Below are 19355 nucleotides of genomic sequence, written 5' to 3'. Positions count from 1 at the left end.
CTTCTGAAATTAGTACTAAATCAGTTTGTCAAAAATTTATTCAGTATTAGGTTTATAGAACAACCATATGGAATTTTTTTAACGACCTTGAACATCAGTGAGGGTAATGTCATTAACAGAATCACCAGTTTTTCCCTTGAGCCAAGCACTATTTCCCCTGCCTCTCTTTCTTCCCGCCGTAAACACAGGATGCTTAGGAGATGGAAGATCAATGGCGTTATGACCTAACATGAATATAACAGAGGACATGTCTGGTCTATCCGAAGCGTTTTCTTGCACGCAAAGCAACCCAATGTGTATGCACTTCATCACTTCGCCTTCATCATAAATCTTCTCTTGGTCCATTAGTGTGTCTATGAGATCTTTTGCTTCACCTTTGTTCCATAGATCCCAAATCTACAATACGAAGAAACAACATTTGCTTATGTTCTGTCTTGTTCCTCTGTTTATGCAAGAAAAACAGAGTTTTTAGTTACATGTCCGATCAGGGTCGAATATTCTTCGTGGAAAGCGTTGTTTTTCAATCCGGTTATTATCTCTAAGATCAATACTCCAAAGCTGTAGACATCAGATTTAACAGAGAAATGGCCCTCCATTGCGTACTCAGGTGACATATATCCGCTGCGCAGTGAGATTGAAACAACTAGACAGTTCTTTATCAAGAAAAACAAAATTTAGACAGTTTTATGGGGATTGAGAAAGCTAACTCACTATGTTCCGACGACACGATTTGTGTTTCCTTCGATTTGGTTGCCACCAAAGATTCTGGCCATGCCAAAATCTGCGATCTTGGGGATCATGTCGTTGTCAAGAAGTACATTGCTGGCTTTGAGGTCTCTGTGGATGATCCTCAGTCTTGAATCTTGATGAAGATACAAGATTCCACGAGCGATGCCGCAGATTATCTTCATCCGTTTTTGCCAATCCAGTATCGCTCTCTTCTCTTCATCTAAGAGGATGGCAAGAAAAAAGGAATGATTTTTCTGAATGGGAGGGTTAAAAATTATAGACTAAATGTATGAGAAATGCTTAACGTACAGAATATGAAATAGTCTAGGCTCTTGTTTGGTAAATACTCATATATCAACATCTTCTCTTCCAGTTCAACGCAACATCCTAGGATCCTCACTAGATTTCGATGCTGCAATTTTGATAACAGCTTGACCTCGTTCTTGAACTCCTCCATTCCTTGGCCTGAGTTTCTCGACAACCTCTTCACCGCTATCTCTATACTATCCTGTAACACGCCCTGAATAGAAACAAAGGAAACATTCCCTACTACTTTATGATTGCTCTTTTGGAGGAATATTGAAGAAATATTTGTGTAAATATATTCTTTGCATATGTGAATTTTGCATCTTCCTTACCTTATAAACAGGTCCAAAACCACCTGCTCCAAGCTTGTTACGAGAAGAGAAGTTATTTGTCGCTGCAGCGATCGTGTTAAGCTCAAAGAGAGGTAACTCCCAGTTTCTCGCCTTGTCCTCTTCAAATTTGAATGAGTCTTCAAAATAAAACGAACCCAGGGATAAGGTTGTTGAAGATCTTCTAAACCTATTCGACTCTGCAGTTAAGCATGTTTTTAAATAGGTAATTCTCAGCGAGACAAGAAACATATGGACTATATGAGCTTGAAAGATACATCTTGAGAGATTTACTTACCCCGCCGCTTCCTCAAGAAACAGAACAAAATGACTGTTAGTAACACTGCGGCTGCAATCAGACTAATGAGAATCACCACGACTCTCCTCTTCTTTGATGAGCCATCTCTGTTCCACCGCGCTGAAACAAGCAAGAAAATATATACTTATGTAGATCAAAATCCTCCACACTGACATGGTTTCTCTTTGTTGCAATGAAACAGAACGTTTTATCAAGAAGTTGGAGGGTAAAACATCTGAGGGATGTTCGAGAAACCAATAGGAACTTGAAGAATAAATTTATATATGTACCTAACTCTTCAGCATCTACACGTATGTAGAAATCTTGTCCAGAGTTCAAGTATGTCCTCGTATCCAACATATCGCCGTGCCATGTCAAGCACCCTGTTGCTCCTCCTTCACCCTCCTGGTAAGCGCTTGCGTAAGCAACACAAGAGCAGTTTTTCAAGCAACTCTGTTTGCATTCCTTCAATGTTATGTTCATATCCACACTTGCATCTGACGTGTGGGGAATCTTCGCACGCTTTAACTTCACAAACCCGTCTTTCTCACGGCATAGAGAAGCTCTCTTTTTCTTTACACACCCTCCCGAATAGTCCCTCAAGAACCAATGCCGAGGAATCTTGGGCTCAAAACCAGGTAGGCATGTACACTCAAACGTTGTTGAGCTCGTGGGATCACAGTGACCGTTAACGCCACAGTGTGCGTAGTAGTCGCATTCCTCTTTAGGAACTGACCAGAAATCGTTCCATCTCTTATCCCTCGCGATCCATGTGAACCGTTGTATGTTTCCTCTCTCGTTCACTATCAATCTTGTTATCACAGAAGAATCCGTGACACCGTAAGTGAATGATACTTCTTCTTGATCATTCACAAATGAGTTGTTGAAGATATACCCTCTTATCATTTCAGGCACACCACTCCACCTCTGCCCTGTCCACGACCCCGTACGCCACCACAAGATCTGACCTCTGTATAGAATCAGCTGCGGAAAACCTCTACGTTCCATCCGAAATGTACGGTTTCCGGAGCCAGGGTCATCAGGAGATCTCCATGATGTCAGAAAGCGATCCAAACCGTCTTTTCTTGTGAACCCCAGTCTCATATATGGAAGGAAAGTGTCTGTAGGATGATCAAAGCTCTGCCAAAAGGCTCTCCCTGTGAGTGAATCAAGAAGAACAAGGTTCCCTAAATCAGAGAGTCTGGCAACTAAAGTTGGTTCCAAGATACTATCCGAAACATTAGTGGACCAGAGAGGCTCTGTTTCACTAACGGTTGCACAGACACAGAGATTCCCTCTTCTGTTGAACTTTATCAGACCAGATGTATCATTAACAGGATGGTTTCTGTTTGCAACCCATACAATAGTCTGCTCAGAGATTTGAGCATACCAAATCCCAACATATCGGAGCTTTGAATCCCCAAGGCTGAAGAATCCAAATGCAAATCTCTTCCCTTGTGATAATATGACATCACCATCTCTCAAGGACTGTCTTCTCATGAGTGTATCACTGGAGATACAAGATTGGACGAAGGAGAAGAAGAAGATGACGAAGATGATCTTCATTTTCTGTGTTTGTGTATGAACAAGCGGTTGATGTGATGAAACGTATAAATGCTGTTTAGTATTAAAAGCCAAGTGGATCACACTTAAACTAACAACATTAATTGTAAAGATCTCTGTCTTTTGTAAAAATCGATTAGTCACGCCCAGTTCCGAAAATTTCTCAAAGGATGTAAGAAACTGATTCATGTGACTGTGAACATGACACAGAACTAAAAGAACACCAACAATTATCATTACGGCCTACACTAATGGATAACACCATTGTATCAATAAGCATATTTATGAATCTCAAGCTGTGAATAAACAGGTTTCAAATCTGAAAGAAAGAATTAAAATTATGGTATTCTGTTTTGGTTTTGCTAACCATATACAGAAAGAAACCTGGATAGTGGATAAGATCAGTTTTGACTTTGATAGTTTCATTAAATACACAACAACCTTGACTTTTCTGCAGAAAATTATTGAATTGAAGCCAACAAATTTCCTTTGAACATTACTGGATTGTAAGAGACGATATGGAAACTATTTAGAACCGTCAAAGCCGTTTTTTTTTTGTAGCTGAATTCAACCGCAGAGATGTACAAGACCGTATCGTTCGGTGAAACATTGAAATCTTATTCAACTGCTTTTTCAAGACACAAACAAAGACATCGAATCCATTCATCTCTCAACTTCCACACAGTTTAAAACAAAACCCAGAAACAAAGACCATACTTACAACGAAGATCTAGAATACCCCAAACCCCAAACACCAGACGATGAAGAACACAAACCAAGGGCATAGGAACACTTTCTTTTCCTTCCACATCTCCTTAGGGAAGTCTCCTTCTGCAACAGGGAAGCTGACTCAAGATCAGTCCTCACAGATAAGACATCATTGATTGGTCTAGCTTGTAAAGAAATAACTTAACATATCTATGGACGAACTACTCGATATGCAATCTGAAGGGGTAAGGAATGAGTTTATAATTCTTTTCTTCTGACAAACCTAAAGTCATGACATTTTCCAAAACCTATGAAAACACTATCCAAGCTTTCAACTAACCGAATCACCAATGTTCAACACTAATTAGAAATGCTTGAATTAAAACACTGAACTCTGTGATAAAAACCCTTGACAGGATAAAGCGAAAGTAATGATTTTGAAAGATGCAAACATAACAGTTAGAAGAAAATCAAAAACTGACCTCGCTACTGTTTATCAGAAGCATCATGATACTCCTCCTCGGCAACCTCAGGCACGGTATGAAGTTTATCACTGTCTACCAGATTCTCGGCACCATTTTCGCCGGATTTCTCATCTTCTCCGTCTTTTTCATCTGGAAATCTAACAACCACCACCGGACAAGCACAATGGTGGACAGAGTAATCACTGACACTCCCTAACCTCCCTTTGCTAGTCCTCTTTGTAGCACCAAATCCTCTGCTTCCCATTATCAAAGTGCTTAGCCCTAACCTCTCCACTTCCAAACACAGTCTCTCCTTCATGTCGTGATCCTTGACGATATGGATCTTAAACGGTATATCCGCCTCGACCAAAGGCTGAGCAACGTCGCTGGCCTTCTTGTTAGTGAAAATGTCGAAATCGTCCTCCAGCTTCTTCTGAGACTCCTCGTTCTCCGGGTCCCACTGCGGCGACAGGTCAATGGCTCCCCAATCGGCGCCGTAGAGGACGCTCGTCGGCCGAACGTGGAGGAGAACGACGGCGTCTCCTGATCGGAGATAGTTCTGAACAGCCCACTGGACTGCGTAAGCACTCTCGTCGCTCAGATCGACGGCGATCCCGATCTTACGTTGAGCTCCAGCTGTCGGTGTGCCGATCGGGAATCTGGGGGAAGACGGCTGCACGGTGACGACCGTCGGGGATTTACGGTCTGATCTCGGAGATTTTCCCGGTGAAGTCATGTTTTCCTCGGCGATGAAGAGTGTGGTTTCTTCGTATAAAGGAATGAGCTTGACGGTGGAGAAAAGATAGATACGAACAAAAGCGAGAAGAGAGACTCTGTACGGTGTACTTCTCCATTTTGTAAAATTGGATATTGTTCAGAACCGTTTGATTGAATGCGTTTAAGATCTAACGGCTATTGAGGTGGTAGTATATATCGGTTGAATAAGAACGGAAACACCTGAGAATTGGGTCAAAACAATTGGGTTCAATTAAAATCGTGTGACTAAACCGAAGTTATTGAACCAAAATACTTTAACCAATGTAACCCGAGAGAATGACTCTGCGATGGTCTTTCATTATATTTTTCTTATATTCTGCTTATATTTTGCTTAATTTTCTATTTTTTTAACGTCTATATTTTATTTATATGAGACTTAAATATTCAGAGTGTAATACATGAGTTAAAATATTTGGAACATAAATTTTTCTATTTTATTTGTTTCCCTTATCTGTTATTTATGTTTTGCTTATATTTTTAAAAAAATATTTTTCTAATATTAAGAAATGTTATGTAAACAGTTAATCATATTAATATGGTTATTTAACATGCTATATATAATATTCATGATAAAACTGTCAAAGTTTTGGTCAGACAGTAAGAATATGTTTTGTTTTGATGTGTGAGACAGTGAGAGTATGATTATTTGGTTCCATGATTATTTATTTTAAAAGATCAAAGATTAGTTTTATTGGTCAACAGATCAAAGATTAGTTAGAGACTAAAAAATATTCAATATAGAAGACATATCACGAAATTTCATAGTTAAACACTAACCTTACAACTTCATGAAACAGAGCATGTCACTGGTTAAGTCTCCATTTCAAAAAATAGAAAGGCATTAAATTATAACAAAGCATAAATTTTAGAATAAGACATCAAATCAAATGCACTCTTGGTTAAGTCCATACATTTTATGATTTTTGTGCGTTACTAATTTTAATAGAACGCCTTCAAATGGGCACCACAGTATTCATGGAGGGTAGTGCGACTACAAAACAATATTTAGGACTCATAATTGCTAATTAACTATTCATAAACCCATAATTAAGAATTTAAGATTCGATTCAAACAATAGTATAGTCAAGCCCTAAATTAGCTAAGGTCCTATTTCTTTAGAAACGTTATTAATTCGGTGTTTGATTTACAAATCTTAGCGTTACATATGATAATAATAAAAAAAAACACAATTTGTTTTTTCTGTTACCTTTTCGGAAATTATAAAATCTAAATTAAGGAATCGTATAATTGAGCAGATAGGATAAGAATAAACATCAATCACTCTCCACTATCCGAAATATCCACGTGGCAACAGCTGTACCGTTAATAATGACTGCTTTAGCTGGGTTTATGAATAATTAATTACCCGCCAAATCACCAACGCTTACAAAAAAAAAACAAACAATAAACTTAACAAATAAAGTATCAAAAGGCGTTTCACATAAAAGGCAAATCCTTTGGAGCAAAGAGAGAAGAGGAATTTAAGAAGAGAGAAAAACCCTAACCTTTCTTTTCCATCAATGGCGGATTCGGATAAACTAGAGAGTGGAGGAGCCGCTGCAATGGGCGACATTGGAAAAGACGGCGGCGGCGCAGCGGTGGAAGAGAGGGAGGTGCTAGCGGAATTGGAAGGAATATCTGTGTTGGATTTCGATCTGCTTTGCTCGACGGTTGCGCTTCAGACGCAGGGGAAATGGAGGAAACTCGAGAGCTCAGATGGAGAAGATGCGGCGGATGATGAATATGCCGGCGGCGTTTTACGACTCTGGGAAGGCGATGTTATGGATTGCTTCGAGGATCGTCATCTCTGCATCGAATCCGCTTGGTGAGTTTTTTTTTTCTTTCTCTTCTTCTTCTCATATTATCCTTTAATTGGAATAGCCTTCAAATTCATTTTCCCTGTGAAACTATTTTTCTCCAGAAATTGAAATTTCCAAGAAAGATTTTCCGGCGAAAATTCTGGGTTTTTTTGAATCATTCCTGGAATTTTCTAGGAAAGAGAAAATTGAGTTGTTTATCATATCTGAAAGAGTGATTATGAAGCAAGAGACGTTTGTGTAATAGTGTTTTTCTTTTGTTTATCTTGTTTTTTAGCTGTCCATGCTACAGATTCGGGAAAAACATGAATAGGACTGGTTTTGGTTCATGCTTTCTTCAGGTATAAGATCCCTTTAGCATTTTTGATAAATACAATTGATCTCTAACCTTTTTGTTTTGCCCGTTCTTAAGTAGCAACAACTGAAAGATGCTGACTTTTTCTATGTATTTGACTTCTCATCCTCTTGATCAATTTTGTGTGTGTCAGGGTGCTGTTCATATGATTCTTATTGCCGGCGCCATTTTCAACGTTGCAGCTTTTGCTGTAACCAAGAGGCACTGCTTTCTCTACCTGGCTATTGCTTTCGTGATTTTGATTGCATCCTACTTGGGTTTCTTCCGCATGCAGATAAGAAGGAAGTTTAACATTAGAGTAAGCAGTTTCTCCTTCTTTTTCTTGTTTTCTCTGTGAGTGTTTTAGGAAATTATTCGTCTTTTCTCCTGCATCATGACGTTTTCCACTCTCTTCTATACAGGGCACTGATAGTTTCTTTGACGACTGCATCCACCATCTTATCTTCCCATTTTGTACATTAACTCAGGTGTGTAATGTTCACATGTCATTCCCTTGAAAACAAGCTGTATCCATTATGCCTTTTTGGTTCAACTTGCTTGTGATGTGATGCAGGAATCAAAAACACTGGAGATGAACAATGTTCATGACGGTATCTGGCATGGTCGAGGAGACACACTATGCATAGGCGGCTATCCCGAAGGAAAAGCTTTTCTCGAGCTACATTCGCCTCCAGCCATTGTATCAACAATGTTATCTGAACCCTAACAACACCATTTAAACTGAAACCAAACTCGAAGCCTCCCATATCCATAGGTGTTGGTGTCAGCATCCGCTGATGGTGATTGGTTCATTAAACCATTGAAACAGAATCATGTTAGAAGAAGAAAACTTTCATGTTTGTTTTCGAAACTGTTATATATAGCAAACATGGAAGTTCGATTTGAAAGCCATTTTAGGTTTTAAAAGGAGAAACGTTTAGAAGCCATCTGTATGCTAGCTATGTGAATACAGCCACCTATTTGTACGATAATGCATTTGATGATGACGAACACATAAAATTGTTGTAATCTATACACAAAGAGTTGGGATATTATGAACTTTTTTCAACCCAAATATTGGATACAGTTTGAAGTATCAAAAATCAGATCATGCGCATCCACTAGAAATCACAAACTGCAAAAGGTAATTGATACAACAGAAACAAGCTGTTGTGTGGCATTTTGCTCTGGTTCGGTTCTGAAACCCTTGTTAAACACTAGACAAGCCAAAAGGGAAAGAGACAATCACAAACTGATAGATACGGAGAAATACATGGATGTAAACACTTTATTCAAATTCTCTGTGCCATTCTCAGGCAGTCTTTTTCTTGTTTTATGTTCATTGTTCTTTCGGTTCAGAGAACAAACGGGCGGTTAACATAGGAAAACCAACCGACTAAATACAATCTATGTAGTTAGAATGAACCAAAATCCATAATAACAAAAAGCAAAAGGAAGAGAAAAGAATGAAAATTAAACAAGAGGAACAAAAGAACATGTACTTTCTTTCTATGCTCTCTCAAGTCTCATCTAAGATGTGTAAAAAATGCTTCGCCTCCTATGATGATGACAAACAAAATTTGACAAAGATGGGACCTTCTTTCTCCTACGGCGCCATCAGACCATCCACCGTGTAAGAAAGAGACTTAGCCCAGTCGGTTTTCAGCACCATTGTTTGCAGCGTGTGCATCACATCGTATCCTGGATCAAGTTTCCGTTGCCAGCCCTGTAACCAAAACCGATCACAATAGATTAAAGCCAACTTGATCTCTCCAGAGTTTATAAGCAGTAACTGGATCAACCTAGGCTATAGTTACCACCATGCTCTAAGCTGCAACCAGTTTCAAAGGTGAAATATTTAAGCTCTGTTTCTATAATATGCCTAGTTTTCAGGTCCGGTGCTCTTTAGGAATGCATTTCTATACCAAGTTCCATGAATTCTAGCGTGATCTGAAATCTACACTAAATTTCAGAAAAAAAATAGAAAGAAAGATTTTGACTAACCTCGAGAACTAATGTTGTTACCATCACGGTGCATACATTCCCGTCAATATTAACTCTATGACGTCTAACTTTCTCAAGTAATTCATGCATGCAATCTGCTGGATGTACTAAATCTCCCTCAGGTGTTCCCCAGAATTTAAATGCTTCTTCTACTTCCTGTCAGAATATAAACGTATATAGCCATCACATAAGAAAGAATTTCGAACGATATCTTCCATATGTTTGACAATTTAACTGTTTTCTGAGCGATAAAGAACCTTGGGGCAAGATATTATTACCTCGATAAAAGCTTCTGGATTGGGACAATTTTGCTTTCTTGATAATTTAAGTGTTCTCTCAGCAGCAGTCCGGCCATCCCTAAGCGCAACCGCCTTGAAAAAATCAAGTAAGTTCTCTCGGTCGTTCTTTGAGAGTTCTGCAGTCATTCCCACATCAAGGAAAACGATGTGTGGCTTCTTCGCTTTGAAAAGGCCTCCACGTGAAGCCTTTTTCCGGACAAGGATATTTCCCGGATGCATGTCAGCGTGAATAAAGTTATCAACCTGAAATCATCATTCACATGAGATGAGACGAAGAGCAACAACGAAGCATATATCAGAATTGAGCGATCTTAAAAGGCTAAAAAGATGCTAATACCAAGAGCATCTTCAAGAGAGCATGAGTCCCGATATGAGCCAATCTAGTCTTAATCCATTCATGTCCTTCCATGCCATCAACATAACGCGCCACGCTTTCTCCGTGCTCATATGTCTCCACCAAAACAGCAGGATGTACAAGTGGATACACAGGTTTAGGAAAAGAGACATCTTTCCATCTGCGGAAGTTGTATATGAACCGACTCAAATGAGAAGCTTCCCTCGCGAGATCAACTTGAGACAGCATGAAGACACCAAACTGTTGCACACTCTCGTCCAATCTCAGCCATTTCAAAGCCGGAATAAAAGTCGATATCTTTGCCACCAAGTTAATGATCACAAAATCTCTTCGAATCGATTCACCAACACCCGGATGTCTAACTTTTACAGCAACCAACGAAGACTTGGACTTTTGTCCTGGATACTGAAACCTCAAAGAAGCTCTATGTACTTGGGCAATACTCCCGGATGCCACTGGTGCCTCTTCAAACTCCTCAAATATCTCAGAAAGTTTACGACCAAATGCCTTCTCGATAGTTTTCTTAGTGTAGGCAAAACTATGCTCAGGAGCATTACTGTGAAGCTTTGAGAGCTGTGAACACAAATCCTTGGGGAAGAGATCTGGTCGCGTGGCTGCCCATTGACCCCATTTAATGAAAGCAGGACCTGCTCTTTCCAGAGTTCGATGGACCATCTCAAGCCATATTTTCCTAAAACGAGGCCCACATGACTCCACAACCAGACCCATCAGAACACTAGGAGTAAACAAACAAGCTATGTAAAAAGCCCTCCCAATCAAAATAAAACCCTCTATAACCGAAAACAACAACGAAGACAGAAAGATGGGACCATTCTTTGCCCTTGTATAGAGGGATTGATGTGAAGGGTAGGGATCTAACGCATAATTGGGAGCTCTTTGCGCCAATGCTACTTGTCCACAAGTGAGAGCAACGATGCCGGGTATTAACAAGTGTGAACGGGTAATCGACAAGGTGAACGCTTGAGCAATAGTACTTATACGAGGTAAGCTCCATTGGCGCACGGAACACTTATGATGAATCCTTTTCCAAGCGACTTGAGCATGATGAGTAGCTACATTTCTTGCAGAGGCCGTAGAATAACTTCGCGACAGATGATTCCTCAAAAAGCTTCCTTTAGGATCTCGAAGGGAAAATGTACAATGCCCATTGCTTGGAAGTCTAGCAGAGGACGAGTAAACTCTGAACTGGGGCGACCTTAGAGCAGCTGTAATAGCAGTTCTATAGCTTCCCCATTGGGACCCTCTCTCTTTCTGGTTCGACAAAAGAGATTGCGTGTGTTTTCCTACGATTCTAAAGATAAAAAATCTGCAATAGCAAAGCAAGAAAATCATCAGCTAAGAGAGCCAAGAGAAGGATCCGATCATCAATCAGACGAATAAAGCAATGAAACTCATAAATTCCAAAACTTTATACACAGATTTAGTAAAAAATTACATTAGGAATCATAAATGAGTCTCCGAGGAAATGGGAAACCGGGGAAACAAAAACAACGGATCACAATTCATAACAGACCGGAAAAAATACGAAACTTGATGGGTCTGTAAGAATATAATCCCGCTTGATGAACAAACCTTGACATGGCGGCGATGGTGCAAGAAAATGTGAAAACGCCGATTGTTGGGTATGGATCTCTAAAACGTTAAGCTTAAGGAGCATTTTCTCATTGACTTCAGCTTTAGGCGGGCAAGGGCAAGGATTAGTCGGTCACCGTTTTTCCTCCCGGCGTTAATTTGGGTTCGAAAATACCTCCCGGAGAAAACCTAAAGCCGACACGGAGGGAGAGAGAGAGAGAATAGGTCAGGTCGGAGATTTCGTTAGGAGAGAGAGAGAGAGGCCCACAAAAGCGAAATTGGAGGTCTCGTGGGCTTTAGCTTAAACGCTAAATTTTATTTAGTCGACGTGTGACATTGTCAACCCAGGCAAAGGTGTGAACAATGGTCGGTCCAAAGACAACCTGTCGTAACTAAATATTATTATTTGTAGTAAGTGAATATCTATCTATTGTACAGTAAAAATCAAATTCTTCAAGTAAAAACCAAATCAAAAATACATAAGCTAATGGTGTTTTTGTTATAAGAAAATGGGTTTGGAATACATGTTCAGTTTGAAACCCCCAAAAAATGTGAAGCCATGAAAGCCAAAAGGTCTGTATGTTTTTTTTGTGTTCAAAGCCAAAAGGTGTGTTTGAATTCAGCAATTTAATATAGTTTTTGTCTTAAAAGTAAAGATCTGTATTTGTACGGTACGGTAGAAAAATCTTAAATTTGATTTTTTCCCCCATTACCTATAGGTTAATGAATTGTCAAAAAAAAATATATATCATAAAGAAAAAATACTAGTATTTTTTGTTTACCTTTTTGTTTTTCCAGTCGAATTCATGAAAGAATGTTGTTAATAAACCCATTAACCTGTCTCGATCTCATTCCTTAGGGTCAAGTCACGGTCGACCAAAAAGCCTCTTTCATTCAATATTACTTTTCACCGGATTTGGGCTCTCCGGCGACGGAGGAAAAGCTCCATCTCCAAGGTCAGTTTCCTTTTCCGCTCTTTCTTCTCTCTCTCTTTCTCAACCGAGGTGTAGATAACTCTGGCCGCCGGAGAAAAAAAGATAGGTTAACTAAATTTGATTGATTTACAGTGCTGGTTAACTGCAAGGAGACGAATTTGAGAATTTTTAAGAGTGGTCAAACTTTGAATCCTCAAAAAAGTCTTTTTTTTCTCTCTCTGTGTATGGTTTTAGGATCTGTATTGGCTTGTGGTTATTAATAGCAGCCACTGGATATTATCACCAAAGATTTATACTTTGATGATTGATAATACAGAAAGATAGCTTGGGACATTGTGCTTTGTTGACGAGTAAGATGTGGGTTAATGGGTATACACTAGAGAAGGTCAAAGTTAGTGTTGAACAATTAAATTGAGTAATTGGCCACCTGTCTTGATTAGTTTCTTAACAAAAAGTTTTGATTGCAAGAATGTGAAAGGCATTGAATCACTGATTGTTTGGGTGGTTGTAGGAAGTCATTAGTCTTTGAAAGTTTAATTTGGCGAATTTCTTGACTGGTTGCTTATGTTTGGAGCTTTATATTCTGTGTAAATATTTTAAGGTCCATGCATTTTTGATGAACCCTGCAAATTTGATTCAGCAAAACAAGGAACTTATAGCTGAGAAACAAGACAAGTGACAAGGGTGATTGAAAACCTGAAGGAATCAGATGGGAAGCAGCAACAGAAGCGGAGAACCAAAAAAACAAATGGCAGAACTGAGCAAAAACCTTAAAGAAGGCGAGAGGATTCTGGAGCCTACACGTAGACCTGATGGTACTTATCGGAAACCCATCCGGATTCGAGCTGGTTATACTCCACAAGATGAAGTTGAAGTTTACCAGTCCAAAGGTACTCTGGTATGGAATCTTTATTCCCTCAACACTATATTCTGTTCTCGGACTCGTTTGTTGATTCTTGTGGAAATGAATCGTTTGAGTTTTATTTAAGTCAGTCAAATTCTTTACAAATTTTTGCTCTTTCTTTGCAATAGATGAAGAAGGGAATGGTCTCACAAATACCTCCAGGTTATGAACCTGATCCAACTCCTAAACCAAAGACGAAATCTGCTAGAAGGAACGAACGTAAGAAAGAGAAGAAATTACAGGTATGTGTTTCAACTCTATGTGATTTGTAACCTTCATATGTTACTAGCTTCGACTTCAGTTATTGGAACATGCTAACAAATTATCACCTCTTCAGGCTACTGCAGAAAAAGGTAACAGCTCTGAGGATGGATCAGCTAGTAATGTAGACAAGGAAGAAGCTGTTTCCATTGTGACTCCAAGCAATGGATCCCAATCTGTGAATGTATTGGTTTCTGGTTTGGATGCTTTGCACGTTTCTTCAAATAATGATGTATCCTCTCGTACTTCGGACCTTGGACAAGCACCCAATCCTGGAACTGCAGGAGAAAACACTGAGAAAAGAATACGTGCACTAAAGAAGAAAGTAAGATTTCGTTCTTTCTCAGCTGCTTTAACTAGAATAAGACATTCGAGTACTTTTTAGCTTCGCTCTCCAGATTCCTCATTGTGGCTCGCAAAATATTGTGCTGCAAGTGTAATGCTACCCAAGTTGAAATTTTTGCGTGGTTTTGTGTAGTTGTCAATTTGTCACCTTAACTTTTGCAGATCCGACTCACAGAAGCTCAACAGCAGAAGACTGCTCCCCGAGACCTAACGCCCGAGCAACTGGAGAAATTCTCTAAGTTGGAGGAATGGAAAGAAGAACTCAAGGCTTTGGAGGATAAGGAGACTTAGCTTTCTGCAGCATCAACGAGTTGTCTAGCTTTTAGATAGGTTTTAGCTTTTCTCGTGAAATTGCTGGAGCCAATCCGAATTTGTATTAGTGAAAAGGAGGCTGTTTTAAGCTTTTGCCAGAAATCTGGGCTAATGAACTTGGCGCAACGCCTAAGTTCTCATGGGAATTGATGCCACTTTGTGTTGTGTTTGTGTTTGGTCCTCAACTTTGTGTTGTGACAGAACGTTGCAGTAGCTAACATCAATCAATCAATCACTTAGTAGTTTGAAGTATATAACTATCACAATTGTTAGGTCTCACATAGAAACTCAACACTTCACAATAACAACAAACTTTGGTTGTTCAAAGTGAGTAAAAAAATGAATCATATTAGAATCACAAGATCTTCCTCTTCTTCCTTGCATTTTGCAACATGAGAAGACGGACCTTTTCTTATTACTTTCTCAAGCAGAATGCTCCTCAGTATTTCCCTGCATACATTGAGGATACTTGAAGGGGAGCTTTATTACAGGCTTATCATCGGACAGCCCTTGACTTGCCAACCCAAATGCATATCCTAACGCAACCCCTACAGGAACAGCCACCGCATTCCCAACCTGGATGTATCTGGTAATCCAGATGCAAAAACCAGTTTTTCATATTAGAATCTCCAACATTAAACACACAGCAAAATCTAGAAACATGCTTGTAAAGGAGCAGGAATTAAGGACTAACTTTTGCTTTATTGGGCCGCATAGCTTATAAAAATCAGGAAATCCTTGTAATCTGGCGTTCTCACGGACAGTCAACACACGATCTTGCAACGGATGGATTATATTCTGCAGAAACCAGATTTGACGACAAAGAGGTCACTAGAGAATTCAAAAGGGCACCCCAAAAAGCAAATGGAAATGTAATAAAGAAAAGAAAAGACTTGCCTGGTTGTGAGGTTCAGCTCGTGTCACAACCGTATTAACAATCTCATCCCACCACAAACGACCAAATGGCCTGAAATTCAGATAGCAAATGAGTTACTTTAGTGAATCTAACATTACCAGTTAATGGAAATAGAATCCAAGAGAGGAATATTAGTTAGAGAAAGTCACTTTTTTGATCTTCCATTGACGAATGTCATTGCATAATCAGGAACCTGATAAAAACACACTCCATGTCATAAGAAGCTGCAGAAAATTGGGAACTGAAATACCATAAGGCTGGGAATGGATTCATTTGTACCAGAAATTTTCCAGATTTCAGTTTTGGTCGCTCTACAGAAGGGTCAAATTTGACTCTGTTGTCTTTAACTAAAACACCACCTAAATCTCTGAAGTTGGCACCCTGTAGCAGTAAGAGTACAATAACATGAATAGATGTTATTACACCTTGCACCATCAAAGCAAATACTATCACAGATACATCAAAAGATAGCCACACCTTCTTCTTTTCAATTCGGCAAACACGTTCATAATCATCGTCATTTAGTTGAAGTGGTTGGTGATCATACAACATTCTTGACTGTGAAGCCTCTCCACCATCACAGGGAATTAGTGACTCTGACACAAGAATGTTCGTTAATATTAGGTAAGCGTTAATGGAAAATCTATGGAGTTTGAGCTTCTCACCAGCTCTAGAAAGACGTATGAACTTCTGAAAGTCTGTTTGGGGTACTGTCCCATAATTCCTTTTATCTTTTTCCTCACAATTTGTCGCCTGCAGCATAAAAAAGGCATTGAACAATGAGCTATATAGACATCATGTTTCATAGTCAGATTTGACCACTTAAAGTTTAGATACACACTGGTGGGAGATCGCTTATCGCATCTGCAAGAGTAAGAGCCTTTTCTAACTGAAGTAGATTCTTTTGACAATGTCCAACTTGTATTTCCTGCAATTACAAAAAAATGAATAAGCAATGCATAAAACCAAGAGTCCGTGAGATTAAAAGTACATCACTGAAAAAAGACTTGCCTCAAATTCTACAGTGGTAGAGCCTTTGCCGATAATCTCATGAGTAGGCAAAGGGTATGGTGGCAGTTTCTGTGAACGAAATTATGAGTGAGGAAAAACGTTTTCTACGACAATGTATTAGTGCTAACTATTATCTAACAAATATTTACCTCATTTGGTTTAGCTCCCCACAGGAACACTCTATTTCTGATTTGAGGTACACCATAAGAACCCGCAGTCATCATGCCTAATCTCGCTTGATAGTTCATTGCAACCAGACGAGCAACAGCATAACGAGCTAAAAACCCCTTCGAAAACTTCAGAAGATCGACGACATTTTCCATGAGCACGTAATTTGGCTTCAGATAGTCGATAATGTTCATATAAACCAACAACTGCTTGTTTTTCTCATCTTCAAGCGGTGCATCTTTATTTCTGAAGCGGTTAAAGCCACTAACCCCTTGACATGGAGGACCTCCACACACAAAATAAACACCACCCTGCAAAGAAACAAATTTTGGAAGAGACTAAAGTTATTCTGGAGCAAAAACCATAAGATCTTCAGACGATGTATTCTTTATGAACCAAACAAAATTATTTAAACTGAATCAAACACATATAAGCATTGACTAAAAGGGTAGACATCATAAACAGCTAAAACAGAATAGTAAGCAAGTAGAACGACTTACAGGAAAGGGCAATCGGTTAGTGTTAAACCCGTTTGTCACAAACTCCTTTAACTTGTCTTTGCATTTTCTGTTGTATATAAAGTAAACCACATAAATAATCAACGATAAAACATTAATACAAAAGGAGAAATATAGAGTGATATGGAATATTTACTTTAATCCATCATAAGGCTCCCAGGTATCTTCATCAGGACCATAACCTTTCCAACGCACCTGAGAGTTTTGAAATAAAAAGAAAACCAATGTCTGAATTACATCTTACAAAGGATAAAATTTTGTTTGTACATCTAATGGAAGTTCCGACTTTATAGTCAAGTAGTTGTACCTTAAGATGAAGTGCAGATGCCTCCTTTGATCCATTGGGATCTCCAAAACAAATATCAAGGAATTCGTCTACCTCAAACTCTTCAGGAGGAATTTCAGACCCATCACTATCCTCATCTGCATCATCATTTTCGTCGCCATCTTCTTCCTCTTCACCATCTGATTCTATTGGCTCGGTACTGGAAATAAGAGCAAACTTTATACATAGCTTTCTCCATTCTTTGAGCAATCTTAGAAAGTCTTCCGCAGCTTCATTTCTCACCTGCTCAACATTCAAATCAGTTGATTACATTTGCGGACATTGAATCTACTTCCTTAACACACTATACGAAACCAGCACTGAAAAATTACCTCGGTTTCAGGATGATTTAGTCTCAAACTATCACAAGCAAATTCGTTGATATCTACTGCCCATTTCTGCAAATCAGAAAGAGCTAAGTAAATCTTGCTCAAAAACCAACAAAAATGTTGATGTGGAACATGAGTGTTCATGAAAACCTGTATACCGTAATCAATTTTATGCCTGACAGGGAAGCGCCCATAGACAACCCAGTTGACATTGCTCCACATCCACTATATAGATCAAGTAAGAATTTTTCATTCTTGTGGGGAATTTCAATAGAATTGGAATCAGATTCGCTTGAAATTGTTGATGATCCATCACAATCTGTGTTGGAATATTTTGACAAGACAGAAATCATCAGTTTTCTTAAAAACACTATGAAGCAAGTTAATAAGGATGTGAAAGATAAAACAACAGAAACCAAAGCTAAAATGACTAACATAGATAAGATACTGCTCATATAAAATAAAAAGACGAACAATGAGTTAAAAGGAAACTAGTTAAAACGTGGGCAATAGATATATAAGTACCATCAGCTGCACTTGAAAATGTCAAGTGTTCAAGGTCGTAATCCATATCGTAGTAGAAATCGCACTCCGGTATTATTCTCTCCTCCGTTGTTGAAACGATCTGTAGTAAAAAAAAAGTAATCTAAATGAAGACATCCATGAAAAGCCAAATCAGAAAAAAATTCAACCACACCATTGATTTCAGGGTAATTGGTACCTTTGGTGGAATTTGAACAATTTTCAAGCTAGAAATGATGCAATTGAGAGGATTATCATCCTCAACGTTCGAAAGAAATACTCTTTTATCTTGCAGCTCATGTGCATGGGCTTTGATAACCTAAGAGTACAAAAAGAACGGAAATGAGAACATCAATTAGCAAGAGCAAGAGACATTATATAAGGCAAAGAACTAGCCAACAAAAACACAGTAATTCTCACCGTATCTTCTGGTCTGTAGAACCATCGAGCTCGGAAAAACGGTTTGCCATCAATTGTTTCAAAAAACTCAAGAATTTTTGCGATATAATTCGGTTTTCCCTCTTCAGCCTACGTGGAAAATAGTTTACATCAGATACATTAGTATGTCCGAATAAGACAACACCAAACCAGAAGTAATCAAACAATTTACTGTCTGAAGCTAATTCGGTATTATGAAGCCATTATCAGACAACAGATCAAATAAGTACCTTTACATAGACATTATCACCAAGATTGAAGAGATTTCCATCAACAATAGCTCGGTTATAATGTTGTTTGGCCTGCTGCTTCTCCTCCTTATTGTCACTGTGTTAAGAACCATACGAGAGGAGATTAACAAAACATAATCTTAATAACACAAACATTTCGAAGAATTTAAAACAGAGACAAAAAAAAACCCAATTTACCCAGCCTTGGGACTTTCCACTGTTACAGATTTTCTAGCCTTCGAGGATCTATAGCGAAAGGGCCATTTCCTCATAGCTTCTTCGGCTGAGAATGGTTCTCCGATGAAGCACAGATCCGCCTCAGGTTCATGCCGTTTCATTGTTTTGGCAAAAAACGAGAATAGGAAAGAATCAACAGAGAGGAAGGAAGTGTATTTGGAGAAGATTTTGAAATTGGATCTCTTTTACTCCTACAACTCAAAAAAGGTTTTCTTCTTCTCCAAATACACTTCAATTAAAAAATAAAGACAAAAAAAAAACAAAATTTGGATATCTTTTCAGACATGGCAAGCGGGAGAATACCAATTCGTCGCGCCTTTTTTCTTTT

General features: G+C 38.8%; 6 protein-coding genes across 8 annotated transcripts; 2 read left to right on the top strand and 4 right to left on the bottom strand.

The window, feature by feature from the left end:
- Positions 1 to 24: 24 nt before the first annotated feature.
- Positions 25 to 3462, bottom strand: LOC18993744 (G-type lectin S-receptor-like serine/threonine-protein kinase RKS1). Of its 2 annotated transcripts, XM_024151944.1 has the most exons (7): positions 1953 to 3462; positions 1663 to 1782; positions 1368 to 1564; positions 1039 to 1249; positions 712 to 949; positions 477 to 621; positions 25 to 396 (listed from the first exon to the last, which is right to left on the bottom strand). In XM_024151944.1, exons 1-7 carry the CDS (start codon positions 3460 to 3462, stop codon positions 79 to 81), a joined length of 2739 nt encoding a protein of 912 aa, XP_024007712.1. In that variant the 3' UTR covers positions 25 to 78. The 2 variants fall into 2 exon arrangements, with proteins under 2 accessions (XP_024007712.1, XP_024007713.1); XM_024151945.1 differs by lacking the exon at positions 477 to 621 and having other exon boundaries at positions 340 to 442; positions 1953 to 3228.
- A 289-nt stretch (positions 3463 to 3751) lies between these two features.
- LOC18993743 (universal stress protein PHOS32) lies at positions 3752 to 5218 on the bottom strand. Its single transcript, XM_024151953.1, has 2 exons — positions 4416 to 5218; positions 3752 to 4056 (listed from the first exon to the last, which is right to left on the bottom strand). The coding sequence occupies exon 1, from the start codon at positions 5131 to 5133 to the stop codon at positions 4420 to 4422; it is 714 nt and encodes a 237-aa protein (XP_024007721.1). The 5' UTR covers positions 5134 to 5218; the 3' UTR covers positions 3752 to 4056; positions 4416 to 4419.
- Positions 5219 to 6571: 1353 nt separating this feature from the next.
- On the top strand, positions 6572 to 8377 carry LOC112083871 (protein PLANT CADMIUM RESISTANCE 10). The gene is made up of 5 exons (XM_024151952.1): positions 6572 to 6999; positions 7269 to 7332; positions 7480 to 7644; positions 7748 to 7813; positions 7900 to 8377. The coding sequence occupies exons 1-5, from the start codon at positions 6695 to 6697 to the stop codon at positions 8050 to 8052; spliced, it is 753 nt and encodes a 250-aa protein (XP_024007720.1). The 5' UTR covers positions 6572 to 6694; the 3' UTR covers positions 8053 to 8377.
- A 218-nt stretch (positions 8378 to 8595) lies between these two features.
- Positions 8596 to 11877, bottom strand: LOC18993741 (uncharacterized aarF domain-containing protein kinase 2). The gene is made up of 5 exons (XM_006417299.2): positions 11577 to 11877; positions 9966 to 11310; positions 9608 to 9871; positions 9330 to 9485; positions 8596 to 9051 (listed from the first exon to the last, which is right to left on the bottom strand). The coding sequence occupies exons 1-5, from the start codon at positions 11582 to 11584 to the stop codon at positions 8932 to 8934; spliced, it is 1893 nt and encodes a 630-aa protein (XP_006417362.1). The 5' UTR covers positions 11585 to 11877; the 3' UTR covers positions 8596 to 8931.
- A 505-nt stretch (positions 11878 to 12382) lies between these two features.
- On the top strand, positions 12383 to 14585 carry LOC18993742 (partner of Y14 and mago). 2 transcript variants are annotated; one of them, XM_006417296.2, is made up of 5 exons: positions 12383 to 12532; positions 13152 to 13409; positions 13544 to 13657; positions 13753 to 14001; positions 14184 to 14585. In XM_006417296.2, the coding sequence occupies exons 2-5, from the start codon at positions 13221 to 13223 to the stop codon at positions 14310 to 14312; spliced, it is 681 nt and encodes a 226-aa protein (XP_006417359.1). In that variant the 5' UTR covers positions 12383 to 12532; positions 13152 to 13220; the 3' UTR covers positions 14313 to 14585. The 2 variants fall into 2 exon arrangements, with proteins under 2 accessions (XP_006417359.1, XP_024007722.1); XM_024151954.1 differs by lacking the exon at positions 12383 to 12532 and having other exon boundaries at positions 13132 to 13409.
- Positions 14586 to 14601: 16 nt separating this feature from the next.
- On the bottom strand, positions 14602 to 19228 carry LOC18993740 (putative DNA (cytosine-5)-methyltransferase CMT1). The gene is made up of 20 exons (XM_006417297.2): positions 18989 to 19228; positions 18791 to 18887; positions 18543 to 18650; positions 18322 to 18441; positions 18126 to 18225; positions 17759 to 17919; positions 17604 to 17669; positions 17254 to 17514; positions 17083 to 17141; positions 16929 to 16995; positions 16410 to 16739; positions 16261 to 16329; positions 16091 to 16177; positions 15915 to 16002; positions 15727 to 15845; positions 15529 to 15630; positions 15399 to 15442; positions 15231 to 15300; positions 15028 to 15131; positions 14602 to 14919 (listed from the first exon to the last, which is right to left on the bottom strand). The coding sequence occupies exons 1-20, from the start codon at positions 19126 to 19128 to the stop codon at positions 14757 to 14759; spliced, it is 2355 nt and encodes a 784-aa protein (XP_006417360.1). The 5' UTR covers positions 19129 to 19228; the 3' UTR covers positions 14602 to 14756.
- Positions 19229 to 19355: the final 127 nt, after the last annotated feature.

Source organism: Eutrema salsugineum, unplaced genomic scaffold (genome assembly GCF_000478725.1).
Source record: "Eutrema salsugineum unplaced genomic scaffold, Eutsalg1_0 scaffold_5, whole genome shotgun sequence".
NCBI classification, from domain to species: Eukaryota; Viridiplantae; Streptophyta; class Magnoliopsida; order Brassicales; family Brassicaceae; genus Eutrema; species Eutrema salsugineum.
This window is presented reverse-complemented; position numbering and strand designations above follow the sequence as displayed.

Coding starts and splice junctions, on each gene's coding strand:
- LOC18993744 (XM_024151944.1), bottom strand. CDS start 3,462: ATGATAATTGTTGGTGTTCTTTTAGTTCTGTGTCATGTTCACAGTCAC. Junction 1,250..1,367: donor GTTTTGGACCTGTTTATAAG/GTAAGGAAGATG, acceptor GTTTCTATTCAG/GGCGTGTTACAGGATAGTAT. Junction 950..1,038: donor CCTAGACTATTTCATATTCT/GTACGTTAAGCA, acceptor CCATCCTCTTAG/ATGAAGAGAAGAGAGCGATA.
- LOC18993743 (XM_024151953.1), bottom strand. CDS start 5,133: ATGACTTCACCGGGAAAATCTCCGAGATCAGACCGTAAATCCCCGACG.
- LOC112083871 (XM_024151952.1), top strand. CDS start 6,695: ATGGCGGATTCGGATAAACTAGAGAGTGGAGGAGCCGCTGCAATGGGC. Junction 7,645..7,747: donor GAAGGAAGTTTAACATTAGA/GTAAGCAGTTTC, acceptor TCTTCTATACAG/GGCACTGATAGTTTCTTTGA. Junction 7,814..7,899: donor CATTTTGTACATTAACTCAG/GTGTGTAATGTT, acceptor GATGTGATGCAG/GAATCAAAAACACTGGAGAT.
- LOC18993741 (XM_006417299.2), bottom strand. Junction 9,486..9,607: donor ATCCAGAAGCTTTTATCGAG/GTAATAATATCT, acceptor ATATTCTGACAG/GAAGTAGAAGAAGCATTTAA. Junction 9,052..9,329: donor TAACAACATTAGTTCTCGAG/GTTAGTCAAAAT, acceptor TTTTGGTTACAG/GGCTGGCAACGGAAACTTGA.
- LOC18993742 (XM_006417296.2), top strand. CDS start 13,221: ATGGGAAGCAGCAACAGAAGCGGAGAACCAAAAAAACAAATGGCAGAA. Junction 13,658..13,752: donor AGAAAGAGAAGAAATTACAG/GTATGTGTTTCA, acceptor TCACCTCTTCAG/GCTACTGCAGAAAAAGGTAA. Junction 14,002..14,183: donor TACGTGCACTAAAGAAGAAA/GTAAGATTTCGT, acceptor TAACTTTTGCAG/ATCCGACTCACAGAAGCTCA.
- LOC18993740 (XM_006417297.2), bottom strand. CDS start 19,128: ATGAAACGGCATGAACCTGAGGCGGATCTGTGCTTCATCGGAGAACCA. Junction 16,996..17,082: donor GAGCCTTATGATGGATTAAA/GTAAATATTCCA, acceptor TATATACAACAG/AAAATGCAAAGACAAGTTAA. Junction 14,920..15,027: donor TGCGGCCCAATAAAGCAAAA/GTTAGTCCTTAA, acceptor CTGGATTACCAG/ATACATCCAGGTTGGGAATG.